The sequence below is a fragment of the Oncorhynchus masou genome, chromosome 29 (assembly GCF_036934945.1).
Source record: "Oncorhynchus masou masou isolate Uvic2021 chromosome 29, UVic_Omas_1.1, whole genome shotgun sequence".
NCBI lineage: Eukaryota > Metazoa > Chordata > Actinopteri > Salmoniformes > Salmonidae > Oncorhynchus > Oncorhynchus masou.
This window is the reverse complement of record NC_088240.1, coordinates 56,760,829-56,786,978: the sequence shown is the minus strand read 5'-3', so window position 1 is coordinate 56,786,978 and position 26,150 is coordinate 56,760,829. Positions and strand designations below refer to the sequence as shown.

Below are 26,150 nucleotides of genomic sequence, written 5' to 3'. Positions count from 1 at the left end.
TAGGCCAGCTGTCTCTTTCTCTCTGTCAGTTCCACTCTGTCTCTCTCTCCACTTCTAGCAACTTCATACTGCGTACTTCATGGTGCCACACCTCTGTCTATTTGTCTCACTCTTTCTCTGAGAGAGAGAGAGAGAGAGAGAGAGAGAGAGAGAGAGAGAGAGTGCTTTTTTACTTCAACAAGAAGACGTAGATGCATGGGTGTAGTCTGCCTGATAAGCAGACATACAACATCTGTAACAGACATGCAGATAGTGGTTTGCTTAACCCAGTTGCAGTTGGACACCACTGATAATCTCTCACTCTAATTTTGACGTTTGTTAGTCTAGTTGTTTGTTTTGAACTCTTCTCGTCCACATCTGTCGTCTCACACACACACACCATACAGTAAATAGGCATAGACTATCATATGGAGAGAATCTGCTTGTCTGAGCGATGGGTGTGAAACCAGTCACAGCCTATCCATACTTACTGTCTGATATCGGAAATATTATTCTGAAATCTATTCGATTCTATACTACCCGGCACAGCCAGAAGAGGACTGGCCTGGTTCCTCTCTAGGTTTCTTCCTAGGCTCCTGCCTTTCTCTGGAGTTTTTTCTAGCCACTGTGCATCTACATTGGCATCGCTTGCTCTTTGGGGTTTTAGGCTTGATTTCTGTATAAGCCCTTTGTGACTTCTTAATTATAGGACCTAGGTCTATTATCTTCTATCAGTGTAGCCTATTCTCTCCATCGTCTGCTATGTAATTGCAGGCCGAGGGGAGGCATTGAAGTGCAGTGACCTACACGACCAGAAAGACAGCGGTGATTATCACATGCAATACAGCACACAATGCCATCAGTGTATAAAACACAGATAAGCTACATGAATACAAGACAAGCACGACAATAGTATCTAACCTTGTATGTCCATTTACACAACATTTCGGCCTAGGGGCTCAGGATGCTGATGGCCAACGGCCTTGGAATTCTGCAGTAAAGAAGGAGGGGCAGATTAGGCCTTCTGTTGGCCAGTGTTACATACTTGTGACGATTGGCTAGATTGCCTGTCATCAGATAGTTGCTCAGAATTCCTATTGGCCAATTCAGTGGTCATTGGGCGGGTTTACGAGGTCCATGGTTTATCAGCTTTGCTAGAATAGGGCGCTGCGATCACTCACACCCACCGGCGCTTCTTCATAGGCGGAGTGGTAGTGTGTAGAGAAGGAAGTACTGCGGCAGCCAACAGAGCCGCGGAGGGAGATCAAATCCTAAAAAACCAGAGCAGTGCGGCTTCTTAGTTTCACCGGTCTTTTACTGCAACTATCAGAGCGCAAGAGAAGGACCTGCATCCTCGCGTGATGCTCTGCTTGAGACCGCAACATTTCATTTGAAAGACGTTTAGGTGGAGGGGAAAAATACTGTAACCTTTTGGAGGTTAGAGACACAATCTGTTTATTTAATCAATTAACCCATTTATTTTATAGAAATTTGCTTGACTGACGTCTTTGTCGCTTTCTTTCGTTTTTTACCTGAATAACTGAATACAAATCTTTCTTACGTTTTTAAAAGGCAATACCATTTTGATACAATTCCACCTGAGGGGCTGACACCTCTCAAGCTTTGCATCACCTGAGGAGAGAAGCCTGACTGCGCCAACATGGGGGTAAGCCCGGCGTCTACCAACTTTACAACTGCCTTATGATGCATGAAAGTTATCAAATGCTTTGAAAACTGTTTAAAACCCCAGATGCTGACGGGGAAGGGCACCATACTGCAGTGTCATGTTTTTTCTCCTCTGGAAATATTTGAGTGACATTGACTCCAATGCGGATTTTTTTTTTAGGCTATATAGTCTACGGTCTCATAGACTGCGACAAATTGATGTGACAAGTAGGCTAGAGCAGGCACAAAACAGCTCTCTGTAATGTCTACTGCAGTTGTAAGGTTTCAACTTGACAATGAATTGGTCAGAATCTACTGATGGAATAATTGAATGTCATTTACTGTAATTTGCTGCTGTTTCCTTTGTTTCTCATACACTATGGAAGGAACAAGTTAGTGATAAAAAAACATGATTGAATGGTCTCATTCAGGGGTTTGCCATATGCATTAATATAGGCGATGGGCTATATTAGGCATATCGTGACACTTTGTCTATAACCTTGCCATGGTAATCGGTTTATTCTGACAGCCGGCTCTCGTGAGAGAGAGGGAGAGAGAGAGCGAGAGAAAGAGAGAGAGAGAGAGAGAGAGAGAGAGAGAGAGAGAGAGAGAGAGAGAGAGAGAGAGAGAGCGAGAGAGAGAGAGAGCGAGAGAGAGAGAGAGAGAGACCACTGCGTATAGGCTTCACTTGGCATGTCACTGAGGGATTTCAATTAGACACAATGTTCTGTTATTCACCTGCCGTTATTATTAGCCTGTATTTGATGATTTTAGAATGTGTGGCTGTGTATTCGAATGGGCGCATGATTACAGTATCCCCTCCCCCCATTGCCCATGTAAATTATCCTCGCATCATCGCGACCCAATTGTCTACTTCTTTAAATCTGCGATAGTGCAGGTAACTACTTTTACGCAACATTTGACGATAGACAGCTAGTGTAACATAGGAAACCCTATCCTAGTCTACCCGGCTACTGAGGACATTGCGTATGTCGGTACGGTATGCGACGCCTGAGCGCACTGAAGCCTCGGTGGCCCATGCGTCATAATGCGGTTACCGGGAATAAGCGCTTCACCAACTTTTTTCCCCTTTAATTTGTGACAACAGGGACGCGATAATCGTTGACAGTGAAAACACACGATATATTAAAAAGATGCCCTGTGAATGCTGGGTGATGATACATTTGGGACTGGATTTGTAAGTGAATAGAATGCACACGAAGTTCTGACTCCCTCACTGCGTCAAATGGGGGATGCGGCCCGGCGCTGGGTGATATTTTGGAAAATATCACGTCTCAATAAAATTATCGATTGAAATAACACCATAATAACACCAATATTTTCACTGTTTTGTAAAGCCAATAATAATTTGACTATGAATAGTTCTGTAGGAACATTTCGAGGTGATGCTGCGACTGTCGTTGTGGACTGTTGCGCAATTTCTGTCTCATCATTTATCTTGCGTATATGAGAGTTTAATGTTTAATCCCCGACTCGGTTCTGGGTGTTGACTTAATTTGATGACATGATGCCACAACATCCCAGTGGCTGATGAAGCTGGATCGCTCACGGTTACCGAACATGATTGAAGAGACACCGACAGAGCAGGCACGGAATGATATCATCTATCTCCATCTATGACCTGGGTGGGCCTTGGAAGCATTTCTCCCGGTCGAAGTCTGCTGTGGAGCGGCGAGAAATGAAGCAGTCGTTGGTGATAGGCTATTCATGAGGATGCGAGAATCATCCGTAGCAACAGGCAATGCGTCAAATGGGATGGAGTGCAAAAAGTGCTTACGCACGAATCACTTCCGTGGTAAAGTTCGATCAGCCCGTGTAGCCTATGTGTAAATGAGACAGGGGGTGGGGGTCCTCATCCGGCGAGCAAATAAAACATGTGTGTGACCTCTGATAATAATTGGAAGGCATATGTTCTTTACCTTAATCCATCGCACCCCTATGATTATTTGACAACATACATTCTGCGAAGTCGATCTGGCGCTTGACGCGCTGTGCGGTGGCACTGCCAACTGCCTGCCCCCAAGGCCGCAGGCTGCCGCGTCAAAATGGGGGCGGTGCCTTTTGAGTGGAAATTCCCTTTAAAAAGCTGTGATTGGCGGACTCGGGGAGTCACGCAGAAAGGGATGTTTTAGCAAGGGATGTAACGGAAGCAAGCAAACACTGAGGCGAAGTGTTAGCGGTACTGAAGACAGGCAGACAGACAGACAGCCTTTTTCATTTGTCACACCAATTGTGAGCAATTGAGGTTGCTGATGTGGCCAATGTGTTGCTCCGGTACAGTCAGTGATGGGGTAACATAATGATGCTGAGAGAGAGAGAGAGAGAGAGAGAGAGAGAGGGGGGGGGGGGAGGGAGAGAGAGTGAGTGAGTGAGAAAGAGAAATGGGAGAGGAGAGCAAGTGAAGATGGCTGCACACATTTCACCTTCAGACACATGAGCCATAGCAAAAAGGAGGGGAAGGACAGATGGAGGGTGGGTGCAGGGCGAAGGAGGGAGGGGGATGAGATGAGTTGTGACTGATCTGCAAGTGTAGAGAGAGAGAGGGAGGGCTGTATCCTGTTGTGGGATAATGACCTGAGCTCACATTGCCATGGCTCCTGTTTCCCCTGCTTGCCTCTGCTCTTGGGGATTGGTTACCACAGAGACAGGAGGCAGATGAGATGACAGGACAGGGGGGAGGTATAGGTATTCATCCCTATGGGATACAGAGAGGTGGTGGGGGATATCAGGGAGAGCTCACTGGACAGGGACTGAGGAGCATGAGGGAGCACTACTTGATATCCCCCATCATCTCTCTCATTGAAGGGGAGAAAGGGAAGTGATATACAGTATAAAGGAAGGGCATATTGGTGTAGGTGGTGTGGAGATAAATCATTGCAGTGGCAGAGAGCGATCTCCTTACCTGGCCAAGTGTACAGGACGGGTATAGGAAAGGGTAAGGGTGTAGGTATTTAGGTAAGACTTGCTTGGTCATGATGGGACAAGGTACACTCTTAGACAAACTGGTCCCAATAGGGTTATTCGACTGTCCCCATAGGAGAACCCTTTTTGTTTCCAAATAGAACCATTTTTGGTTTCAGGTAGAACTGTTTTGAGTTCCATGTTGAACCCTTTGTGGAAAGGGTACTACATGGAACCCAAAACGATTCTACCTGGAATCAAAAGGGTTCTTCAAAGGATTCTCCTATGGGGACAGCCAATGAACCTCTTTAGTTTCTAGATTGCACCTTTTTTTCTAAGAGTGTAGATGTAGCTGTGGCCCAACCCAGTGTTTGGTGCAGAGTAGCTAGCTCACTCCCCTCCTCACTGCATCTGCAGTCATTCGTGTCCTGCTGCTGAGTCTGGAGGGTTTGCGCAGTGCACTGTATGTCAACCGAGCCGTCCTGGGCATCCTACTAATAGTCAATGATCAATATACTAGTGGGATATTCATGATGGTTCTGTTCTTAAAGAGTCACTTGGAAGGACATGGTTTGAATGTTAGTCTTCTAGCATAGCTAGAAGGACCTACTTTAAGGGTAGGGTAATACGGTAGGGTAATAGGGTATTGTGTAAGTATTTGGGGACTTTTGGGGAAATTTGGCATTATGGTTTATTTGAGTTTTGATGAGTCCCTTACCCTACCCTTCAAAGCAGACTGAGTTCCTTACTCAGGTCATGAGTTAATCAAATAACATAAACATTTGATTGATTGTAATGCAAGATAGGGCAGCCTGATTAGTTAGCGTTGCTGCAATGTTCGGGAAATGTTAAGTGGGGGTTTGCAGAGTGAGAGACAGAGGAGAGTTGGGTTCCCTGCCAACACAGTCATTACTAATTCAGTGTCCTCCCAAGCTTGTTTGTGTGTGTGTTTGTGTGTGTGTGTGTGTGTGTGTGTGTGTGTGTGTGTGTGTGTGTGTGTGTGTGTGTGTGTGTGTGTGTGTGTGTGTGTGTGTGTGTGTGTGTGTGTGTGTGTGTGTGTGTGTGTGTGTGTGTGTGTGTGTGTGAGTGTGTGTGTGCGTGTGTGTGTATGTTTTCTTCCCCCTTTCATTATCAACTACGTCAATTGAATTTGTCTCATTTGAAAATATACAGAAATGCTTAAATGTATTTATTTATCTCAATTCTGCCCAAATGACATTTCCTTTCACAGACCGTGTCACAGGCAACACAGTACTTCAGAGGCCAGAAGACAAGACAGTACACAGAGCAGGAGTTGCTATGTGTTCTCTGTCACCTAAATCATCTGCATTAAACACAGAATCTCCTCAGGAAACTCCTCATAGGAGAAAGAGAGAATCTACAGTTGTCCCTACAAGGGCCACTAAACACTCAAGATTTACGATACCAATCTAGACAATGCTATTCTCACTGAGGAGCACACACACACACACACACACACACACACACACACACACACACACACACACACACACACACACACACACACACACACACACACACACACACACACACATGCACACACACACACACACACTCACACTCACATCCACGCACATGTACACCAGGGTTTCCGTTGGCCGATAATGCTTTTTAGTCTTTTCATCGATGGAAATACCAGTCGATGTAAATGCATTTGACCAGTCATGCTTACTGGTCTACAGGTTCATTTGCATAATTTCATGGAATTAAATTGCCGCACGTATTTTCGTTAGTCGTTTATCTCAAGAGCACAACACACAGATACAGAGCCTATGAGCGAAAACATCTGTCCGACAGTGCGAGAGCTGCTGTTACAGATTCTCAAACAGCTCATTTGTTGTTTCTGGAGTGAAACGTGTGCTTTTATAACAATTCTAAATGCAATTGCATGTTAAAAACAGTTTTGATGGCCACGATTAAGAATAACTACTATTTTTATTTCTCAACTGGTCATTGAATCGCGCTTCCCATACGCCATTCAAGTGCGCCACTTTTTCCTAAAGAAAACTCTGACAATGCACTCACAATGGGTGAATGGTATACACACTGAGAGACAAGGACACATGCAGACTCTAAACTGGAGCACAGCTGCCTGCCAGGATGAACAGATCAGGGGATGGACAGATGGGGGAAGGATGAAGGGATGAGGGTAGGGGAGGACAGGTGGGGTAATGCCATAAGATGGGATTTTGTTTTGGTTTTGCTGGGTTTTTTTAGAAGGGAACACAAATTATTTGTCAGTGAGAGCTAAATTAGGATACAGGACATTTGGCGTGTGTGTGTGTGTGTGTTCACATGCACATAGATACTCACTGTATAATTTCTGTCATAAGCAGAGGTCATGACCTCAGGGTCTGGCTGGAATTCCATACCTCTGAACATCAAAACAATTTAATTGAATTTAATATAACTTTATTTATATACAGTGGTGTAAAGTACAAATGTGTGAAACCAAAATACTTTGAAGTTCTACTTAAGTTGTTTTTTGAGGTATCTGTACTTTACTCTACTGAACAAAAATATAAACGTAACATGCAATAATTTCAACAATTTTACTGAGTTACAGTTCATATAAGGAAATCAGTCAAGTGAAATAAATAATTTAGGCCATAATCTATGGATTTCACATGACTGGCAGAGCGCAGCCATGGGTGTGACTAGGAGGGTATACGCCCACCCACTTGGGAGCCAGCCCTCCCCCTAGTGAGCCAGGCCCAGCCAATCAGAATACGTTTTTCCTTACAAAAGGGCTTTTGTATAGACAGATACACTTCAGTATCATCAGCTGTCCGGCTGGTCTGGTCTCGGACGATCCCGCAGGTGAAGAAGCCTGATGTGGAGGTCCTGGGCTGGCGGGGTTACACATTGTCTGCGGTTGTGAAGCCGGTTGGAGGTAATGCCACATTTTTAATGCCAGATTTTCTAAAATGACGTTGGTAGAGAAATAAACATACATTCTCTGGCAACAGCTCTGGTGGACATTCCTGCAGTCAGCATGCCAATTGCACGCTCCCTCAAAACTTGAGACATCTGTGGCATTGTGTTTTGTGGCAAAACTGCACATTTTAGAGTGGTCACAAGGTGCACCTGTGTAATGATCATGCCGTTTAATCAGCTTTTTGAAATGCCACTGCTGTCAGGGGAAGGGATCTTGGCAAATGAGAAATGCTCACTAACAGGGATGTAAACAAATTTGTGCACAACATTTTTGAGAAATACTTTTTTTTGTGCGTATGGAACATTTCTGGGATCTTTCATTTCACCTCATGAAACATGGGACCAACACTTTACATGTTGCGTTTATATTTTTGACAACTTTTGCTTTTACTTCACTAGATTCCAACTGGGTACATTTTCCACCACTGTTTATATATTTATTCAATTAAGAAAATCACCATTTGAGAAGAAGTTGGGCATCCAGAAATTAAATTAACTGTCATTGTGACAAAATGCAACACCAAATATTTTACAACCAAGATGTGTCTTGATATGAAACCATTTTTAGATATGCACCTTAGAGGCTGCTGCCCTATATACATAGACTTGGAATCACTGGCCACTAATAACGGAACATTAGACACTTTAAAAATGTTGAAATAATGTTCACATACTGCTTTACTCATCTCATATGTATATACTGTATTGTATTCTACTGTATTCTAGTCAATGCCACTCCGACATTGCTCAATCGAATTCCATTCTTTTACTTTTAGATTTGTGTATTGTTGTGTATTGTTAGATACTACTGCACTGTCGGAGCTTGGAACGCAAGCAATTCGCTACACCCGCAATAACATCTGCTAAATATGTGCATGTGACCAATAACATTTGATTTGATTTTCCTATAGTTCTTAATGCACAGATTTCCCCCGTTTCATTATCACTCTTTAATATGGAGAAGAACGTCTTCACTGGAAGTTAGCTAGGGAGAGTTGGTGTACAATACAGTAGGCTAATCAAGACAAGAGCAATCAGTCTAGCTAATCCTACAAGCATGAGCCTCCAGGCCCAACCACCGACCCAGCCCAGCCCTCCTACCCCTAGGCCATGCCCCCTGTGGCTACCTAGCCCTATACTCCAGGGCTGTTGGAACCAGATGTCCCTCTCAAATCAAATTGTATTTGTCACATGCACCGAATACAACAGATGTAGACCTTACAGTGAAATGCTTACTTTACAAGCCCTTAACCAACAATGCAGTTTATCCCCAACAATGTTGTACACACTCCCATATAGTATATAGTTCACATAAAGGCATAAAGCAGTGTTATTCCAGCTTTTTCAGCGGGGGGGATCACATTTTTTCCCACCAGAATTTCTGGGGATGCCATTTTCTTCTCCCCAAGAATTTGTTGTGACCTCATCCCATCCCAACTCTAATAACACAACCTGTACGTGCAGATTTTTACATCAACAAATCACATTTAATTCATTGCATTTTCATCTCCTATCAAAATGAAAAGAAACCAAGAAATACATTTACTCAGTTTATTCACAGCAGGACTGAATGGACATATAACTGTCACCATCATTACCCTCCGCCCCCACACCTTCCCCATTGGCTAGGATCCCTTCACATCAGCCTATCAACTAGTAGTGTCATGCGGGTCATGGCTGGCCTGATAGGCTTACAAGAGATAATCAAACTATATTGGGAGAAGGATGTTGCACAGCCATGATACAGCCAGATACTGTCACTTATAAAGTGTTGTTATTCACCACAGTTCGTGAGGAATTGTCTCCAATGGCACCTTATTCCATACATTAGTGCACAATCAAAAGTAGTGCACTACATTAGGAAAAGTATGGGTCTAAAGTATTGCAATACATAGGGAATAGGGTGTCATTTGGCAACACCTGAAGGTAATGAGGTTTATATAACTTCTTTCAGGAAGTGTGTAGTGTGGAGAAATCTATCTACCGTCTTAGTCAATTCAAGCTTCACACACAATCAAACTGTTTTCCTGCAATAGTTACTATTTCCCCTTTTGTAGGTTCCCTAAAACTGAAACCCAAACAATGCAGCTTCTTCCCGCCTCTTGTGAAACCCCTCACCTCTCATGCATACCAGGAGAGGCTGGGATGCCACGCCTCATGCCCAAGCAGGTCCATCACCGTTAGGGGGCATGCCCAAGCCTGTGTGCCCTAGACAGACAGACTGACAGACTGGCATGCTCCTGATGGAGGGCATTGGCTACTGTGGTTCACTGCAGTGTGGAAGTGTTCAACATATGAAACATGCCCCGTGTTCACTTCACTTCAGAACGAATGAGTCTGATTAATAACTGAGAAAACATATAGGACATTGTCTGTTTTAATATCTCCTCCTAGTCTCCTATTTTTCCCTTCTCTGTTCCTATTACTATCTGCCCCCCCCTCGCTCTCTCTGTCTGCCGCAGTGCGTGTTCTCGCTGCGCAGACAGACTGTAGCCACCTCGACAATGACTCACCTCTGCCTAGCTGTTGGCAGGCTTATAGCTTGCGCATATAAGAAGGTATCACGTTCTTTTTTATAAAGATACACACACACACACACACACACACACACACACACACACACACACACACACACACACACACACACACACACACACACACACACACACACACACACACACACACACACACACACACACACAGACGTGTTGGCTGTCTCCCCGAATGTCCAGTTACCGAGGCATCAATTATAACTGAGCGATCAGATCAGGGGGATCCTACAGTATTAGGCCACCGCCCACCACTAAGCCTCGGTCACCATGCCAACCTCCATGGTAATGTGACCTCCTAACCAGGCGCTTAGCTCCGGGAAAAACGGGACAAAACCAGAACAGAACATTAGAACCAGACAAACCACAGCGATAGAATGTGACGAACTCTTGCTCGTTTCTTTTCAAACATAGTGTACACACACCCAATGATGTTTTACTATCCTCTGGTAGATTAGCACGCTAGTAGCTTTAGTAATCTGCTCCAAAGTGAATGTGCCTGTCTTCCTTGTTCCGGGCAGTCTGTCTTCTACTTGAAAAGATTAGAATGTGTGGAGGAGATGCAGGTAATATATACTGTAGCATCTGTCTGGTTGTAAGTCACCGACACCAGTTCCTCCAGTCTGTGTCTGTCAGTAGGTCCGTCTGTCTTTCTCTGTCCGTCTGTGTGAGAGCTAGTGGTTGTAATTTCAGCCTGCAGTCTCTGTTTCTTCTCTGAAACAACATCATTGAATTACATTTCGCCCAACAACAAATGGTAGAAACAGACCGGCAGACAGACCTACAGATAGACAGATAGATGACATGTTGTATTGAACAATAAGGAACAAAACGACGCTCTCTAAATGTTTTTGCTTGTAACCTAGGCGACAGTCGTGACCTCGTAACCACAATGAAGAAATCTTGCCACACAGCTTGAGGGTTGTGGGTGAAAGGAGAAGCTTGGGTTGTTCCTTGCGTGTCATGAAAGATTGAGTGGCATTAGCCCACACACACATGCCTGCACGCATGTTAACACCCCCACCACACACACGGTAAAGGGCCAACATCCACTTTCTGGGTCGCAGGTTGTAAGGTCGCGACCCTGCAGGTGGGGTTGTTTGTTTTACAGTGTTATAGAACAATCTGTTAGAGTGGGATCCCAGTCACGCTGTCACTCACTGATATACACAGCCTGAGTCAACAGACAAAGAATAGTGGTCAATATCTAATTAGTGGTGTGAGAGAGAAGAGCTCTTCTCTCCCTCTCTCTCACCTCCCACTGCTGTCTCTCTTTCCATCTGCCCCATCACTGTCTTTCTCTTTTTTTCATTCATCTCTCTCTGTCCATCCCTCTCTTGTAATGCCTGTTTCACCTGTCTCCGCTCTTCCAGTGTTTGTATTAGCATTAAATTGTGTGTGTGTGTGTGTGTGTGTGTGTGTGCGTGTGTGTGTGTGTGCGCGCGTGTGTGCGTGATGAACAGGTGTGCTGTCAGACCTAACAATGTACTCTAAGTGCATTTCAATGGCCCACTCAGTGTTAGCCATTGAAAAACTTGCCTAGCGAGAAACTCCACACCTTGTGTGCCTAACCCAGACCTGTTAGCTTATCTATAATACCTACCCTACACTGTTTGGCTAAAGATGCTTATCTCGAAGCCAACAAGAGTATTTAATGTGCATGTTATATTGAAGTACACACACACACACGCACACACACACACACACACACACACACACACACACACACACACACACACACACACACACACACACACACACACACACACACACACACACACACACACACACACACACACACACACACACACACACACACACACACACACACACACACACACACAGAGGCAGGCCAATCTCAAAGGGCATGAGTAGCAGTAGTCTTCTATCAGTCTCTCCTTTGTTCTGCATTCGGCTCTCTATGCCTGTCTGGTCTTGTTGCAGCGAGAGCTCACTCACATTCTCGGTTGACGACATCCACGTGCGTGTGTGTGTGTGTGTGTGTGTGTGTGGGAAGGTTGATTTTGTGCACTTTGTGGTCAACTTGTGTGTTGTTTGTGGGGAGTTGTGTTCGGGTCGACTGTTTGAACCAATCTCTTCAGGGTTAGTTTGTGTTCAAGGGAGACTCACTCTAGTGTGTTCCAGTATTACTACTGTAAATCAGGGACAGAGTGGAGACCTGCAGTGTTCACTATAAATCCTCCTTAAACCTTTCTGACCACAATGAACCACTAAGACTGGTCTCTTTTACACGTGGAAGATTCTAGGCATCTGAAATTTCTCAACTGAACTCGCGTTAAGCACTGGGACTTTCAGTGGCAGGTTTACTCACCCATTCATGGCATTGTACTTCGTCAGTCAAGTGTGTTTATCAGGGCGTGGGAGATTAGGTCATGTGTGTTTAGCTCGGTATAGGCTATTTATTTGGTTTGCGATGGACTAAGGCAAAAATAAAAACTTGACTTGAATGTGTATTTGCCCTTTATTATTCAGAATAAATTAACATGTAGGTGTCAACCATACCCAAAGAAGGCCAGTGTAGGTGCAGGCTTTTGTTCCAACCAAGCAGTAACAGTTGAAACCCAGTCAAACCTAGGCAGTAGGCCAAGCTTGTTAGAGCATGTCATCTTGACAATAGCCACCAGGGGGCTCCCCTGTGTTTCTTTGAACGCGACACCGTACAGTCACTTGATGATGATGCTAGAACAAATAAAAGTGACCATATAGTCAGAATGGATGAGAAAGATTGAGCTACATGTTCTTAATTAAGGGTGATGGGTGTGGTAAGAGACAGACAGATTGCCTTTTGGATGTATTTTGGACTCTGTGGTCCTTTAACACTTCTGGTCCTTCATTACATCACTGATTGTATTGATCCTGCAGCAAGGTCAGTTTCCTTGATGAGTTGTCTGTGTCAATGAGCGGCTTTTCCACTAGAACCCTCCTGGGAGCCATTTTGTCTCTCTCTCTCATTCTGTCAACTGAGGGACTCTGGTCAGGGGCTTCTGTATTGATTTGAGCATCCGTTAGTGTAAATCGGAACTTGAGCTAATGCAACACTTTGTGCTCCCTAGAAGAGAGACATCTGTCTGTGCGTGTGTGTGTGTACGTGCGTGTGTGTGTGTCTGCCAAACGGTTTCATATTCAACACATCACAGTCACATTGATGTATCCAATCTAATTGAATAGATATTCATCTAATCTAGGGGTTCCCGAGTGGCGCATCGGTCTAAGGCACCGCATCTCAGTGCTAGAGGCGTCACTCGATTCCAGACTGTATCACAACCGGCCGTGATTGGGAGTCCCGTAGGGCGGCTCACAATTGACCCAGCGTCGTCCCGGATTTGGCCGGTGTAGGCCGTCATTGTAAATAAGAATTTGTTCTTAACTGACTTGCCTAGTTAAATAAAGGTTCAATTAAAAAAAAAAATATCTAATCATTAGAGAGGTTTTGAAGACTGAGAGAATGCACTGTATCTGCACTGTGTTTCTCTTTCAGGGCTTCTGTGCCCCACCACCAGCTAGTGTGTGTGTGTGTGTGTGTGTGTGCGTGTGCGTTTGCGGAGAACATACAATAGTCGCTGTTGACATAAATGACAAATGAAGCAGGTGGCCAGTGGATACAAACTGTGATAGCGGGTCCCGAGATGAGACAGACACTGCAGTAAAGCCAGACGGTCGTTTGATCCTTCTGTCTGTGATCTCTGTGAAGATCAAATGGGTATCAGAGAAAATAATGAAGTCCCTCTCCCCATCTGTTGTGTCTGGTACTTTAACCATGTTTCTATTGAAATAATAGTGAAAGTATTCCCCCCCCCCTAATCCCTTCCCCCCTCTCTTACTGTCCCCCCCACCGCCCAGTATGGGCGGTCGGACAGTTACCGCGTTGCTACCTCACAGGATAAAGATGGCAAATCTTCTCCCAGCAAGAAGAACAAGAAGGGGAAGGACATGGATGAACTCAAGAAAGAAGTACCGATTGTAAGTGACTGGCACACAGTGGCACACACACCCACTGCCCTGCTCAAGGGGCACGCTGGGCACCCCCATAACTATTATTGAAATACTAACATATGCCTCTCCGTAAGTTAGAGTATGAATATTGATTGAATACTTTCAGGGATATCCCCCAAGAGTCAATGTGTAACTGGAACACACACTCTCTAAATAGTTTGGAGAAAGACCTTAAAGTGAATGATCGTAATTAAGTCAAAATCCTCCTAGTTTGTTTTAAATTCATTGTTATGATATTTATGGCATATTCTCAATGTTTCTCTGTTTCTCTCTCCCACACAAATACACATACATACATACTCTCTCTATCTCTCTCTCTCTTCCTCCTCTCTCTATCTGTCTCTCTCTCTCCCTCTCTATCTATCTGTCTCTCTCTCCTTCTCTTCTCTCTCTCTCTCTTCCTTCTCTCTATCTCTCTCTCTCTGTCTCTGTCTCTGTCTCTGTCTCTGTCTCTCCCTCTCTATCTGTCTCTGTCTCTCTCTCTCTTTCCCTCCCTCTCTATCTGTCTCTGTCTCTCTCTCTCCCTCCCTATATGTCTCTGTCTCTCTCTCTTTCCCTCCCTCCCTCCCTTTCAGACGGAACACAAGATGTCCATAGAGGAGTGCTGCAGGAAGTTCAACACCGACATTGTCCAGGTGACTCCTCCTACTGTACTGTCCCATAGAGGTCTGTCTATGTTGTACCATGGAGATACGAGATGTCCTGCCGAGTCCTGCTGTGTCACCGACAGAGCCGCTACTAGGCCACTAGGTGGTGGTGTTTTACTATTTTACATTCACTCATGCCACACGGTCGGTGTGTTTGAGGGGATCAGTTTGAGCAACGTTTTAATGCCTTCTAAGACTTCGCAAGACCTCTTATAAAGTCTCAATTATAATGTTTGAATTATCCTTACTACGTTACAGCCTTTTTGAGTCGGTTGAAAATGTTCTACATAAAGACAACACATTTTATGCCTCATTATAATATTGTAAAGACTCATATATGCATATAAGTAGTCATAAAGCATTATACCTGCAGGCTTAAAGTTTTACCCATATAATTAGATTTAATAGGATTTTTATGGTGCTACCCCTAATTTCAACACACTCGGTTCTAGGTTTAACCCACCCCACTCTCTCCCCACCCAGGGTCTGACCAACGCCAAGGCGGCTGAGTTTCTGATCAGGGACGGTCCCAATTGCCTCACCCCTCCCCCGACCACCCCCGAGTGGATCAAGTTCTGTCGCCAGCTATTCGGTGGCTTCTCCATCCTACTGTGGACCGGCGCCATCCTTTGTTTCCTGGCCTACGCCATCCAGGCCGCCACGGAGGACGAGCCGGCAGGAGACAACGTGAGTCACCCACAAGCACACCCTCACGCACACACATGCACCCAAACACTAAATGTTAACACATCCACAGAATAAGGGACCGTTAGAGCCACACACATATGTTTACCAAACCTCACACACACTGCCAGCAGCGCCAGTCCCTAACCTTAATTCTAACATACACCCACATGGCTAATGAACTTGGTCATTGACACCTTTTTTCTGTTTTTGCATGATCATCTAGTCTAGTGACTATTACTGTGGTGGTCTGTGTTCAGTTTGAAGCTAAATACTCCTGCTATGCATTGACCTGCAATGTACACAGTGTAACAGTGGGATTTCCTGTCTCTCTCTCTCTCTCTCTCTCTCCTCAGTTGTACCTCGGTATCGTGCTCTCTGTAGTCGTCGTGGTCACCGGTTGTTTCTCCTACTTCCAGGAGGCCAAGAGCTCCAAAATCATGGAGTCCTTCAAGAACATGGTGCCCCAGGTAAACACGTATGTGTATGTGTGTGTGTGTGTGTGTGTGTGTGTGTGTGTGTGTGTGTGTGTGTGTGTGTGTGTGTGTGTGTGTGTGTGTGTGTGTGTGTGTGTGTGTGTGTATGGGCTATCTAACCCTCCCTCTGTTTTCTCCCTGTAGCAAGCCTTGGTGATCCGTGAAGGCGAGAAGATGACGATCAACGCTGAGGAGGTGGTGGCAGGAGACCTGGTGGAGGTGAAGGGAGGAGACAGGATCCCCGCCGACCTCAGAGTCGTCTCTGCTCATGGCTGCAAGGTACCAATCACACACACACACACAGTTCAGATAACACACACTCACACAGCTACACATTTTTACTTAACATTTTTTGTCCTTCTGGGTTGTGTCCTTCTCCTATAGGTGGATAACTCCTCCCTGACTGGCGAATCAGAACCCCAGAGCAGGTCACCTGACTGTACCCATGACAACCCCCTGGAGACCCGCAATGTCGCTTTCTTCTCTACCAACTGCGTTGAAGGTAACCATAGAAACTGCTAACTCACAGACAAGCAGACAGACACATCAGCTGTTCTGTCCCTGACAATTCTCCTATCCTCTTTTCTCTATTCCTGCGTGTCAGACTCGACCTACCAAATTCAGTCAGCAGGGTCCTACTGCAGTATTGGATGCTGCACCCCAGCAGCACTAAGGCTTGCTAGGCTTTTGACTGGTTCAACTAAGCTGATTCAAACGTAATATTATACCATAGAGCTGCTGTTGACGCAGAAGTTACCCACATAAGCATACAAGAGTTCCCACTTTTACTTCTCTTCTCTCATTTCAACCGCTCTTTTTTTCCTGAATGAATATATGCCCTCTATTTCCCCCTCTCCCTCTCTCTCTCTCTCTCTCTCTCTCCCTCTCAGGTACGGCGCGTGGCATCGTGGTGTGTACCGGCGACCGTACCGTTATGGGGCGTATCGCCACTCTCACCTCCGGTCTGGAGTCGGGCAAGACCCCCATCGCCAAGGAGATCGAGCACTTCATCCACCTGATCACAGGCGTGGCCGTGTTCCTGGGCATCACCTTCTTCATCCTGGCCGTCTGCCTGGGCTACACCTGGCTGGAGGCCGTCATCTTCCTCATCGGCATCATTGTGGCCAATGTCCCCGAGGGCTTGCTGGCTACTGTCACTGTGAGTGGCCCTGGCCGTTTCTCCGTGAATCCTATCTCTATTGAACCTCATACCTGTGGGTTCAATTCCCGGGACCACCCATACATACAATCTATGCACTCATGGCTGTGAGTCATCTGCTAAATATCATGTATTATATCAGTGCATTCGGAAAGTATTCAGACCCCTGGACTTTTTCCACATTTTGTTACATTACAGCCTTATTCTAAAATGGATGAAATGTTTTTTTCCCCCTCATCAATCTACACACACAAAGCAAAAACTGTTTTTTAGAATTTTTAGAAATGTCACAATTTGCATACTGTAAATGAGATTCATTCTAGATCAACTAGACTGTAGATATAGACCAACTAGACCAACTAGACAGCTGAAGCAAGCACACACATTTTCTCCAGAATAGGTAACCTTTCTAGTTTGTTGGTACTAGTACCCTCCTTTGTTCTGGCTCCTGGATAACCCCCGTCTTTCCCATGTCTCTGTGCTGTAGGTGTGTCTGACTCTGACTGCCAAGCGTATGGCGAAGAAGAACTGCCTGGTCAAGAATCTGGAAGCTGTGGAGACCCTAGGCTCCACCTCCACCATCTGCTCCGACAAGACAGGCACCCTGACCCAGAACAGGATGACCGTGGCCCACATGTGGTTCGACAACCAGATCCACGAGGCTGACACCACAGAGGACCAGTCTGGTAAGAGGAGATCAGGAGGGTTAGGGTTGAAGTTGATGTTAGATATAATGGTAGAGTTTGGGCTCAGACACACCAATAGCGTTTTCTGGCCGAGAGCACTTCTGGCCGAGAGCACAAATTACACCTCTGAATGTAATTTGCGAACCAAGTGCCCAGCGATTTTACATGTAGAACTGCATGACAAAATGTTGGCGCACTGAAATATTGGCTGGCGAATGCTAGATCCACATTCAGTGTGATGTGCGCTAGCCTTTAGAGTTTGGGTTGGAGTTAATGTAAGAGTTAGTGTTAGTGTTAGAGTTAGTGTTAATTTTAGAGTTAATGTTAGAGTTTGTGTTAGAGTTAATGTTAGAGTTAGTGTTAGAGTTAGAGTTGGAGTTAGAGTTAGAGTTAGTGTTGGAGTTAGAGTTAATGTTAGAGTCAGTGTTAAGAGTTAGTGTTAGAGTTAATGTTAGAGTTAATGTTAGAGTTAATGTTAGAGTTAGTGTTAGAGTTAGTGTTACAGTTAGTGTTACAGTTAGTGTTAGAGCTGGAGTTTGGGTTGGATGTTGGTGTTAGAGTTCAAGTTTGGGTACAGTCACGTTTAGAGACAGGTTTAAGTTTAGGAATCCCTCTTGAGTTTAAGTAGTTCTATAACCTACAGACAAGTACAGTTTAATTACAGGTTAGGAATAGATATTGTTTTATCATCTCTCATCGGCCACCTCTCTCTCTCTCTAGGTGCCTCCTTTGACAAGACCTCAGCCTCATGGGCTGCCCTGGCTCGCGTCGCAGCTCTCTGCAACCGTGCCGTGTTCAAAGCCGGCCAGGACCAACTGCCCATCCTGAAGAGGGACACCGCTGGCGATGCATCCGAGTCTGCCCTGCTCAAGTGTATCGAGCTGTCCTGTGGCTCTGTCAAACAAATAAGAGAGAAGAACAAGAAGGTGGCCGAGATTCCGTTCAACTCCACCAACAAGTACCAGGTACGTAACACACATATGTGTACATACACACACACACGCACAAACACAACACTCAAATGGATTGGTTTCTAACACTGTGACCATGTCCGATCTCACTTCTCCCCTTTCTTCCCCCCCTATTTCTCTCGCTCTTTCCCGTCCATCCTCATCCAACCCCACAGCTGTCAGTTCACGAGACAGAGGATCCCAATGACAACCGCTACCTGCTAGTGATGAAGGGAGCCCCAGAGAGGATCCTGGACCGCTGCACCACCATCATCATCCAGGGCAAGGAGCAGCCCATGGACGAGGAGATGAAGGAATCCTTCCAGAACGCCTACATGGAGCTGGGAGGACTGGGAGAGAGAGTACTCGGTGAGAGAGAGGGTGGGAGAGAGAGTACTCGTGAGAGAGAGGGTGGGAGAGAGAGTACTCGGTGAGAGAGAGGGTGGGAGAGAGAGTACTCGGTGAGAGAGAGGGTGGGAGAGAGAGTACTCGGTGAGAGAGAGGGTGGGAGAGAGAGTACTCGGTGAGAGAGAGGGTGGGAGAGAGAGTACTCGGTGAGAGAGAGGGTGGGAGAGAGAGTACTCTGTGAGACAGGGAGAGTGAAAGGAGGGGGGGGTGAGAGAGAAATGTGGAGGGAAGGTTGAGAAGAAGGAAGAGAGAGAAATGGACCTTGCAGGACGCATAAGAGGAGTGGGGCGGGTTGTTAGAGGGAGGGGAGGGGGGCAGAGAGAAAGAGTCTGGAGGGGATGGAAGGTCAGGATGTTGGTTCTAGGAGAATGGGTCAAATGTACCTTATTCAATAGTGAATAAAAATGAGAGCTGAAGGATTGACTGATTTAGTAGAGGATGAGTAGAACAAGTAAGTCAAGCTAACCCCTCCTGTTACTCCCCAGGTTTCTGCCACCTGCTAATGCCAGAGGACCAGTACCCCAAGGGCTTTGCCTTCGACTGTGATGACGTTAATTTCACCACAGAGAGCCTGTGCTTCGTGGGCCTCATGTCCATGATTGACCCTCCCCGTGCCGCTGTGCCCGACGCTGTGGGCAAATGTCGTTCAGCTGGCATCAAAGTCATCATGGTGACAGGTGATCATCCAATCACTGCCAAGGCCATTGCTAAGGGCGTGGGCATCATCTCCGAGGGCAACGAGACAGTGGAGGACATCGCCTCTCGCCTCAATATCCCCGTCAGCCAGGTCAACCCAAGGTGAGAAGCATAAGACACACACACACACACACACACCAGCACAATACATAATTTCACAATGACAGTGAGACCACACGGGATCCCGTTCTGCTAATTCATTGTGCTCATTAATGTTCCCTCTCTTGTCACTTTCGCCCTGTCTCCGTGGATCCAAGCTAACTATTCTGATGTGTGTGTGTGTGTCTCCAGGGATGCCAAGGCTTGTGTGATCCATGGTACAGACCTGAAGGAATTGTCTCAGGATCAAATGGATGACATCCTCAGAAACCACACTGAGATTGTCTTTGCCAGGACCTCCCCACAGCAGAAACTCATCATCGTAGAGGGCTGCCAGCGACTGGTGAGACACACACACACACACAGAAAGACACACCACCTGAATACATCAACCGATCAACGAAAGTGAACTTGCTTTCCACGACTACACTAATATAAGTCTGGGAACAAGGTTGGGGTTCATTCTGTTTATCAGTTCGGGGAGATTGTTGAGATTTTATTCATGCATTTGAAAATGAATTGATTGAATTGAACAGGGAATTGACCCCATCACTTCCTCCTAGTTTTGGTACAATAGTGACTTTCTATAGGCCATGCTCAAAAGCACTACTAAAGTGCGCTATGAAGGGAATAGGGTGCCATTTAGAACACAGGCTAACTCTTCTGTCCCTCTCAGGGTGCCATCGTGGCTGTGACAGGTGACGGTGTGAACGACTCTCCTGCCCTGAAGAAGGCTGACATTGGCGTTGCCATGGGAATCTCCGGCTCTGACGTATCCAAGCAGGCCGCTGACATGATCCTGCTGGACGACAACTTTGCCTCCATCGTCACCGGAGTAGAAGAGGGTGAGAAATAGGGAGAGAGAGGAGAATAGATGGAAAGAGTAGAAGGGCATGTGAGAGGGAGAAGTGGAAGAAAGGTGAAAGAGGGCAGAAAAGGAGAAGATGGGAGGGACTGGTAATATGAGCCTGTATGTTTTAAGCATCGCAGAGTAGGTGCTGATCTCCAATCAGTTTGGACTTTTTAGTGAATAAGTTCACATGGACAAGAGGGGCCTGATCCAAGATCAGCCCTCCTACTCTGAGACACTTTATGAATAAGGGCAGACCCTGATCCAACCTTGAGTGACCTTTGCTCAATTCTACAGATGTTAGAGGTCAGAGTTCAGTGTGTGACCTCTGTGTGTGTCCTCCTGTCTCCCTGCAGGTCGTCTGATCTTTGATAACCTGAAGAAGTCCATTGCATATACCCTGACCAGTAACATCCCTGAGATCACACCCTTCCTCCTCTTCATCATCGTCAACATCCCCCTACCCCTGGGGACCATCACCATCCTCTGTATCGACCTGGGAACTGACATGGTAAGGCACACACACACACACATAACACACACACGCGGGACAAACACACACACACACACAAAATACGAAATTGTGCATTGTTGAAAATGTCACATTTAAATTCGATATGCCCTATCTCACAATGGAGCAATCAATCAAATATACATCAATGTGAAATATTTGTTTCTCATACAAACTCACATCTGTGACCTGTGACCCCCCCCCCCCCAGGTGCCCGCCATCTCCCTGGCCTATGAGGCAGCCGAGAGTGACATCATGAAGCGTCAGCCCAGGAACCCCACCAGGGACAAGCTGGTGAACGAGAGGCTCATCAGCATCGCCTACGGACAAATCGGTGGGTCCCCATTAGCTCCTCTACCTGCTTGGGGCCATAAAGACAGTGCATATGTAACTGGACATGTAATCATAGCCCACAGCCAGATCAATGATCAATACTTCCCCATGAAGTCCTTGAGCATTAGTCGTGAGATTAGTCTTCTATCACCCTGTTGTAGAATCTGACAGACTGATGAGTGCATCGATGCTTATAGATCATACATCTATTGCTAGTGGATTATAGTTCACAAGTCTGTATGACAAGTCAATGGCTTCTCCTGTGGGATCCGGTAACATCATTTCCAGAGTGATCATGTGTTAACGCTTTGTGTCTATGTCTGTGTGTGAAGGTATGATCCAGGCTCTGGGAGGCTTCTTCTCCTACTTTGTGATCTTGGCTGAGAATGGATTCCTACCCTCAATTCTTGTGGGTATCAGGCTCAACTGGGACGACCGCGCTTGCAACGACCTGGAAGACAGCTATGGCCAGCAATGGGTAGGTACACGCTACAATTCCCAGCCAAAATAAGTATTCAAAATATAGCCATACAGTATATTACAAGTGCATATGCAAATTCATTGTTTACACTATTTCACCATAGTTGATCAGATTCTATGGATAAATATTCCCTGACCAAGATTGCTGTCCTTTTAGTCACATCGCCGGGATGCCAATGTCCATTCTATTGTTCTATTTCATTCTATGATTCAAATACGGTCTCACTCCCTTTCTCCTCACTCTGTGTGTAGACATATGAACAGAGGAAGATCGTGGAGTTCACGTGTCACACAGCCTTCTTCGTCAGTATCGTGGTGGTACAGTGGGCTGATGTCATTGTCTGCAAGACCAGGCGGAACTCTGTCTTCCAGCAGGGCATGAAGTGAGTCTGTCTGCCTGTATGTTTCTGTCTCTCTTTTCCTGTCTGTCTCTGTCTGTCTGTCTGTCTGCCTGTCTGTTTCTGTATCTGTTTGCCTGTCAGCCTGTCTTGTTTCTGTGTCTCTTTTCCTGTCTGTCTGTCTGTCTGTCTGTCTGTCTGTCTGTCTGTCTCTACATTTGTTAATATACAGTACACTTGGTCTCTATGTATATTAGTCTCTCTCACCCTCTTATATTTATTCTCATTCTCATGTCTCTCCTCTGCACTACTCTCCTCTTAGGAACAAGATCCTGATCTTTGGCCTGTTTGAGGAGACAGCTCTGGCTGCCTTCCTATCCTACACCCCAGGCATGGACGTGGCACTCAGGATGTTCCCCCTAAAGTGAGTGGCGTAAACCCAGAAATACACCTACACAAGCAGATAGACATAGACATACATCTACACAAACAGGCATAGACATACATCTACACAAACAGACATAGACATACATCTACACAAACAGACATAGACATACATCTACACAAACAGACATACATACATCTACATAAACAGATAGACATAGACATACATCTACACAAACAGACATAGACATACATCTACACAAACAGACATACATACATCTACACAAACAGATAGACAGACATACATACACCTACACAAACAGATAGACATAGACATACACCTACACAAACAGACATACACCGACATACATCTACACAAACAGACATACACCTACACAAACAGACATACACCGACATACATCTACACAAACAGACATACACCTACACAAACAGATAGACATAGACATACATCTACACAAACAGACATACATACATCTACACAAACAGATATACATAGACATACACCTACACAAACCAAACAGATAGACATAGACATACAAACATACTGTACATACACCTACACTGACAACTATTGACCTATCTGCCATGCTGTGTGTTTATTAACCTCTGCCCCCCCCCTCTCTCTCTAAGGCCCAGCTGGTGGTTCTGTGCGGTCCCCTACAGTGTCCTCATCTTTGTGTATGATGAGATCCGAAAACTGCTCATCCGTAGGAACCCAGGAGGTAAATGGCTGTCTCTTTCTCTATGTATGACATTTAGGCCCAACTTCACACACAAATCTTTAATTGACACTAAAACAAGAAAACTCTCTAACGCCTCTCTTTTCTCTTCCCCTACCCTCTCCCCTACAGGTTGGGTGGAAAGGGAGACATACTATTGAGTGATGGATACCGTCTTTACTCATACCCCTACATTTTCCATTTGTTTCTCCCCCTTTCATTCCATCCCTGGCAAAACACGTCTTCAGATGCCCCACCCTGTAAAAGACAACAACCGCTTCGAAGCAATTTTCATCACAACTGCCCCAAATATTAAAAACAGCAAAGCACCTTTACAACTTCCTACATCAACCCCCCCCCCCCCCATCTCCATCTCCTATGATACTCTTTGCATGTGTTCTCTCACTGCTGTGTACATAAACCAATATATCTACCAAACGGCAGCTGCATATTGTGTATGTAGATTTGAACGAGCTATGACCTAAAGGGAGTTTCTTCGCTCGGCAAAAAAAAGGGCCATACCACTCCTTCCTCCCTTCTTTCCCCCATCCATCTCTACACCTCTGTTCCTCCCTCTCTTCCTTCTCCTGCGACCCTTTGCTCGTCCTCCGGTCACACACAGATCTACGGATCACAAGCGAGATCCCACAGCTGACACCAATCGAGCCGTCCCCTCTCGCCCTCTCCTGTCTGCAGGAGGAAGAGCGGATGTCTTTCTCACTCCGACCGTTTCCTTTTTCTTCAACAGTGTTGTTGTTTTTTTTTATAATATGGGGTGGGGGTTCATTGGTTTTACTTGTTTTTTTATTTATATAATGGGAGGGGGGGTGTGTGAGAGCTGCTTTCCCTCATTTAGGCATAACAAAGCACACTCCGCCATGGCATCCCCAGTCCCCCTTCCCCTTCTGTCTCTCACACCCTCCTCTCCCCTCTACTCCCTGTTTGTCTGTATGTGTGCACTGTGTGAACCATTGTCCTTGTTAAATACTACAGTACACCCCCAGTTGGAAAATACAACTCAATCTTTCTGTGTGTTCTAGGAAAACTATATAATTCTATACCGATTTAAAGAAATAAAAATATGTTGAAAATAAAACATCTCAAGATACACATTCAGTGAAAAAGAACATCGGCGGCATTGTTGAGCGTGCTATGGAGAAAGAGGAAAGATCACTCTGTTTCCTTTTTTTTGTATGGTTTCCAATCTTTTTTTCGCCAGGTTTTCAGAAAGCCGATGCAAAAATGTAACAACAAAAAAAAAAAGCGACAAGGTTGTGTTTTATTATTAAAACATGTGAGACAGAAACTATGGCGTCCATATTCCTACTACCACTTCCATGTTCCTGGAATCCGGTCCAATCTAGGAGACCCAGTCCAGGTATTAAGTTCTGTGTGAATGTCTGTATTGGAGACCCACAGAGGAACAACCATTTCAGGCTGGGTCTTACTCAGAGGGCTGTAGGGGGTTGAGACTACAGAAGACAAAAAAAAAAAAAAAAAACAGTCGTAGAACATGTGTGTGAAAGAAAATGAAACCAACACCAATAAAACATCTAGACCATTTAATACAACCTAGCAATGTCTGTGTGTCTTTATCTCTCCCTGCCTTCGACTCGCTACACTGACTTTCAGCTTTCTTTCCCCCTCTTCTCTCATGTCAGTCTGATACAAGGCTTAAATGCTAAATGTAGGCTTGAATTTATGAAATCTTGTAGGACTGATCAGTAATTCATCTTTTTGTCTTCACCTGGACAACATTTGGGTTTGTATATATGCAATGAAATATCTGTAAGAGAATAAGAGATTTTACAAGTGATTCTTAATTTTAAGACCGGCGAGATATACTGTATCTACTATTTTACTGTGTTCATTGTTGTATCTATAATGTTGAGGGACATATTTGCAGAGCGCTAGGACGCCATCTAATGATGAGAATCATATCAGGCTACACTGCAAAAATGTACAATTGATAGAAGACTGTGAGTTGGCAGAAGCCCAGGGTAATGTACCAAACGGCCAAATCAAGTAAACATTTTGGCTTTGATGTTGACACGTCAACAAAAGCACATGTGAAACCTACAAGCAGCTGCAAACAGAAGGAATGCAGGATACCTGTCCACATGTGAAGCAGAACAACAAAACAACAATTCTACAAAGGTCCCTGATCATATGGTTCCCGAGACAACTGATATTCTGCATTAATAAAACAAATGTATAAAATGTTCTGCGAGCAAAGAATATCATGTCATCAGCATTTTACATTTCTGAAGCTTTGTTAGTCTTGCCTTGTGTTCTGTACCTACTGGTAACAAGAGTACAGATACAGTACGGGCCAGTTTCCCAGACTGAGATGAAGCCTAATCCTGTACTAAAAAACAACACTTTCACTCTCCCCAAAACATAGTTCTCAATCCTGGAGTACGATTAATCTGGGCTAAATAGCTGTGTTCAGTGGCTAAAATCTGCTATAGATATTACTGTAGGTAAAACAAACAAAAAAACTGTCATGGGGGTATGACAGAGCCTGTGCCTGTACCTACAGTTTTAAACACACCACCTTATCCCCTCACACATTTAGGGTTTGTCCGTAATGGCACCCTATTCCCTATATAGTGCACTACA

At 45.2% G+C, this 26,150-nt stretch overlaps 1 protein-coding gene across 3 annotated transcripts; it reads left to right on the top strand.

Annotated features, from left to right (window-relative positions):
• The first annotated feature begins 1,164 nt into the window (after positions 1–1,164).
• Positions 1,165–25,103, top strand: LOC135520065 (sodium/potassium-transporting ATPase subunit alpha-3-like). 3 transcript variants are annotated; one of them, XM_064945388.1, is made up of 22 exons: positions 1,165–1,416; positions 1,552–1,645; positions 13,974–14,054; positions 14,663–14,722; positions 15,218–15,421; positions 15,775–15,888; positions 16,039–16,173; positions 16,279–16,396; positions 16,785–17,053; positions 17,541–17,739; positions 18,460–18,704; positions 18,866–19,058; positions 19,583–19,895; positions 20,085–20,235; positions 20,569–20,737; positions 21,099–21,253; positions 21,464–21,587; positions 21,919–22,064; positions 22,319–22,449; positions 22,727–22,828; positions 23,440–23,531; positions 23,661–25,103. In XM_064945388.1, exons 2-22 carry the CDS (start codon positions 1,640–1,642, stop codon positions 23,687–23,689), a joined length of 3,036 nt encoding a protein of 1,011 aa, XP_064801460.1. In that variant the 5' UTR covers positions 1,165–1,416; positions 1,552–1,639; the 3' UTR covers positions 23,690–25,103. The 3 variants fall into 3 exon arrangements, with proteins under 3 accessions (XP_064801460.1, XP_064801459.1, XP_064801461.1); XM_064945387.1 differs by having other exon boundaries at positions 13,935–14,054; XM_064945389.1 differs by lacking the exons at positions 1,165–1,416; positions 1,552–1,645; positions 13,974–14,054; ... (7 more) ...; positions 18,460–18,704; positions 18,866–19,058 and adding an exon at positions 19,226–19,243.
• Positions 25,104–26,150: the final 1,047 nt, after the last annotated feature.

Excerpts from the sequence above, each read along its gene's own strand:
- LOC135520065 (XM_064945387.1), top strand. Across the intron at positions 14,055-14,662 it reads TCAAGAAAGAAGTACCGATT|ACGGAACACAAGATGTCCAT; the intron begins GTAAGTGACTGG and ends CCTCCCTTTCAG. Across the intron at positions 14,723-15,217 it reads TCAACACCGACATTGTCCAG|GGTCTGACCAACGCCAAGGC; the intron begins GTGACTCCTCCT and ends CTCCCCACCCAG.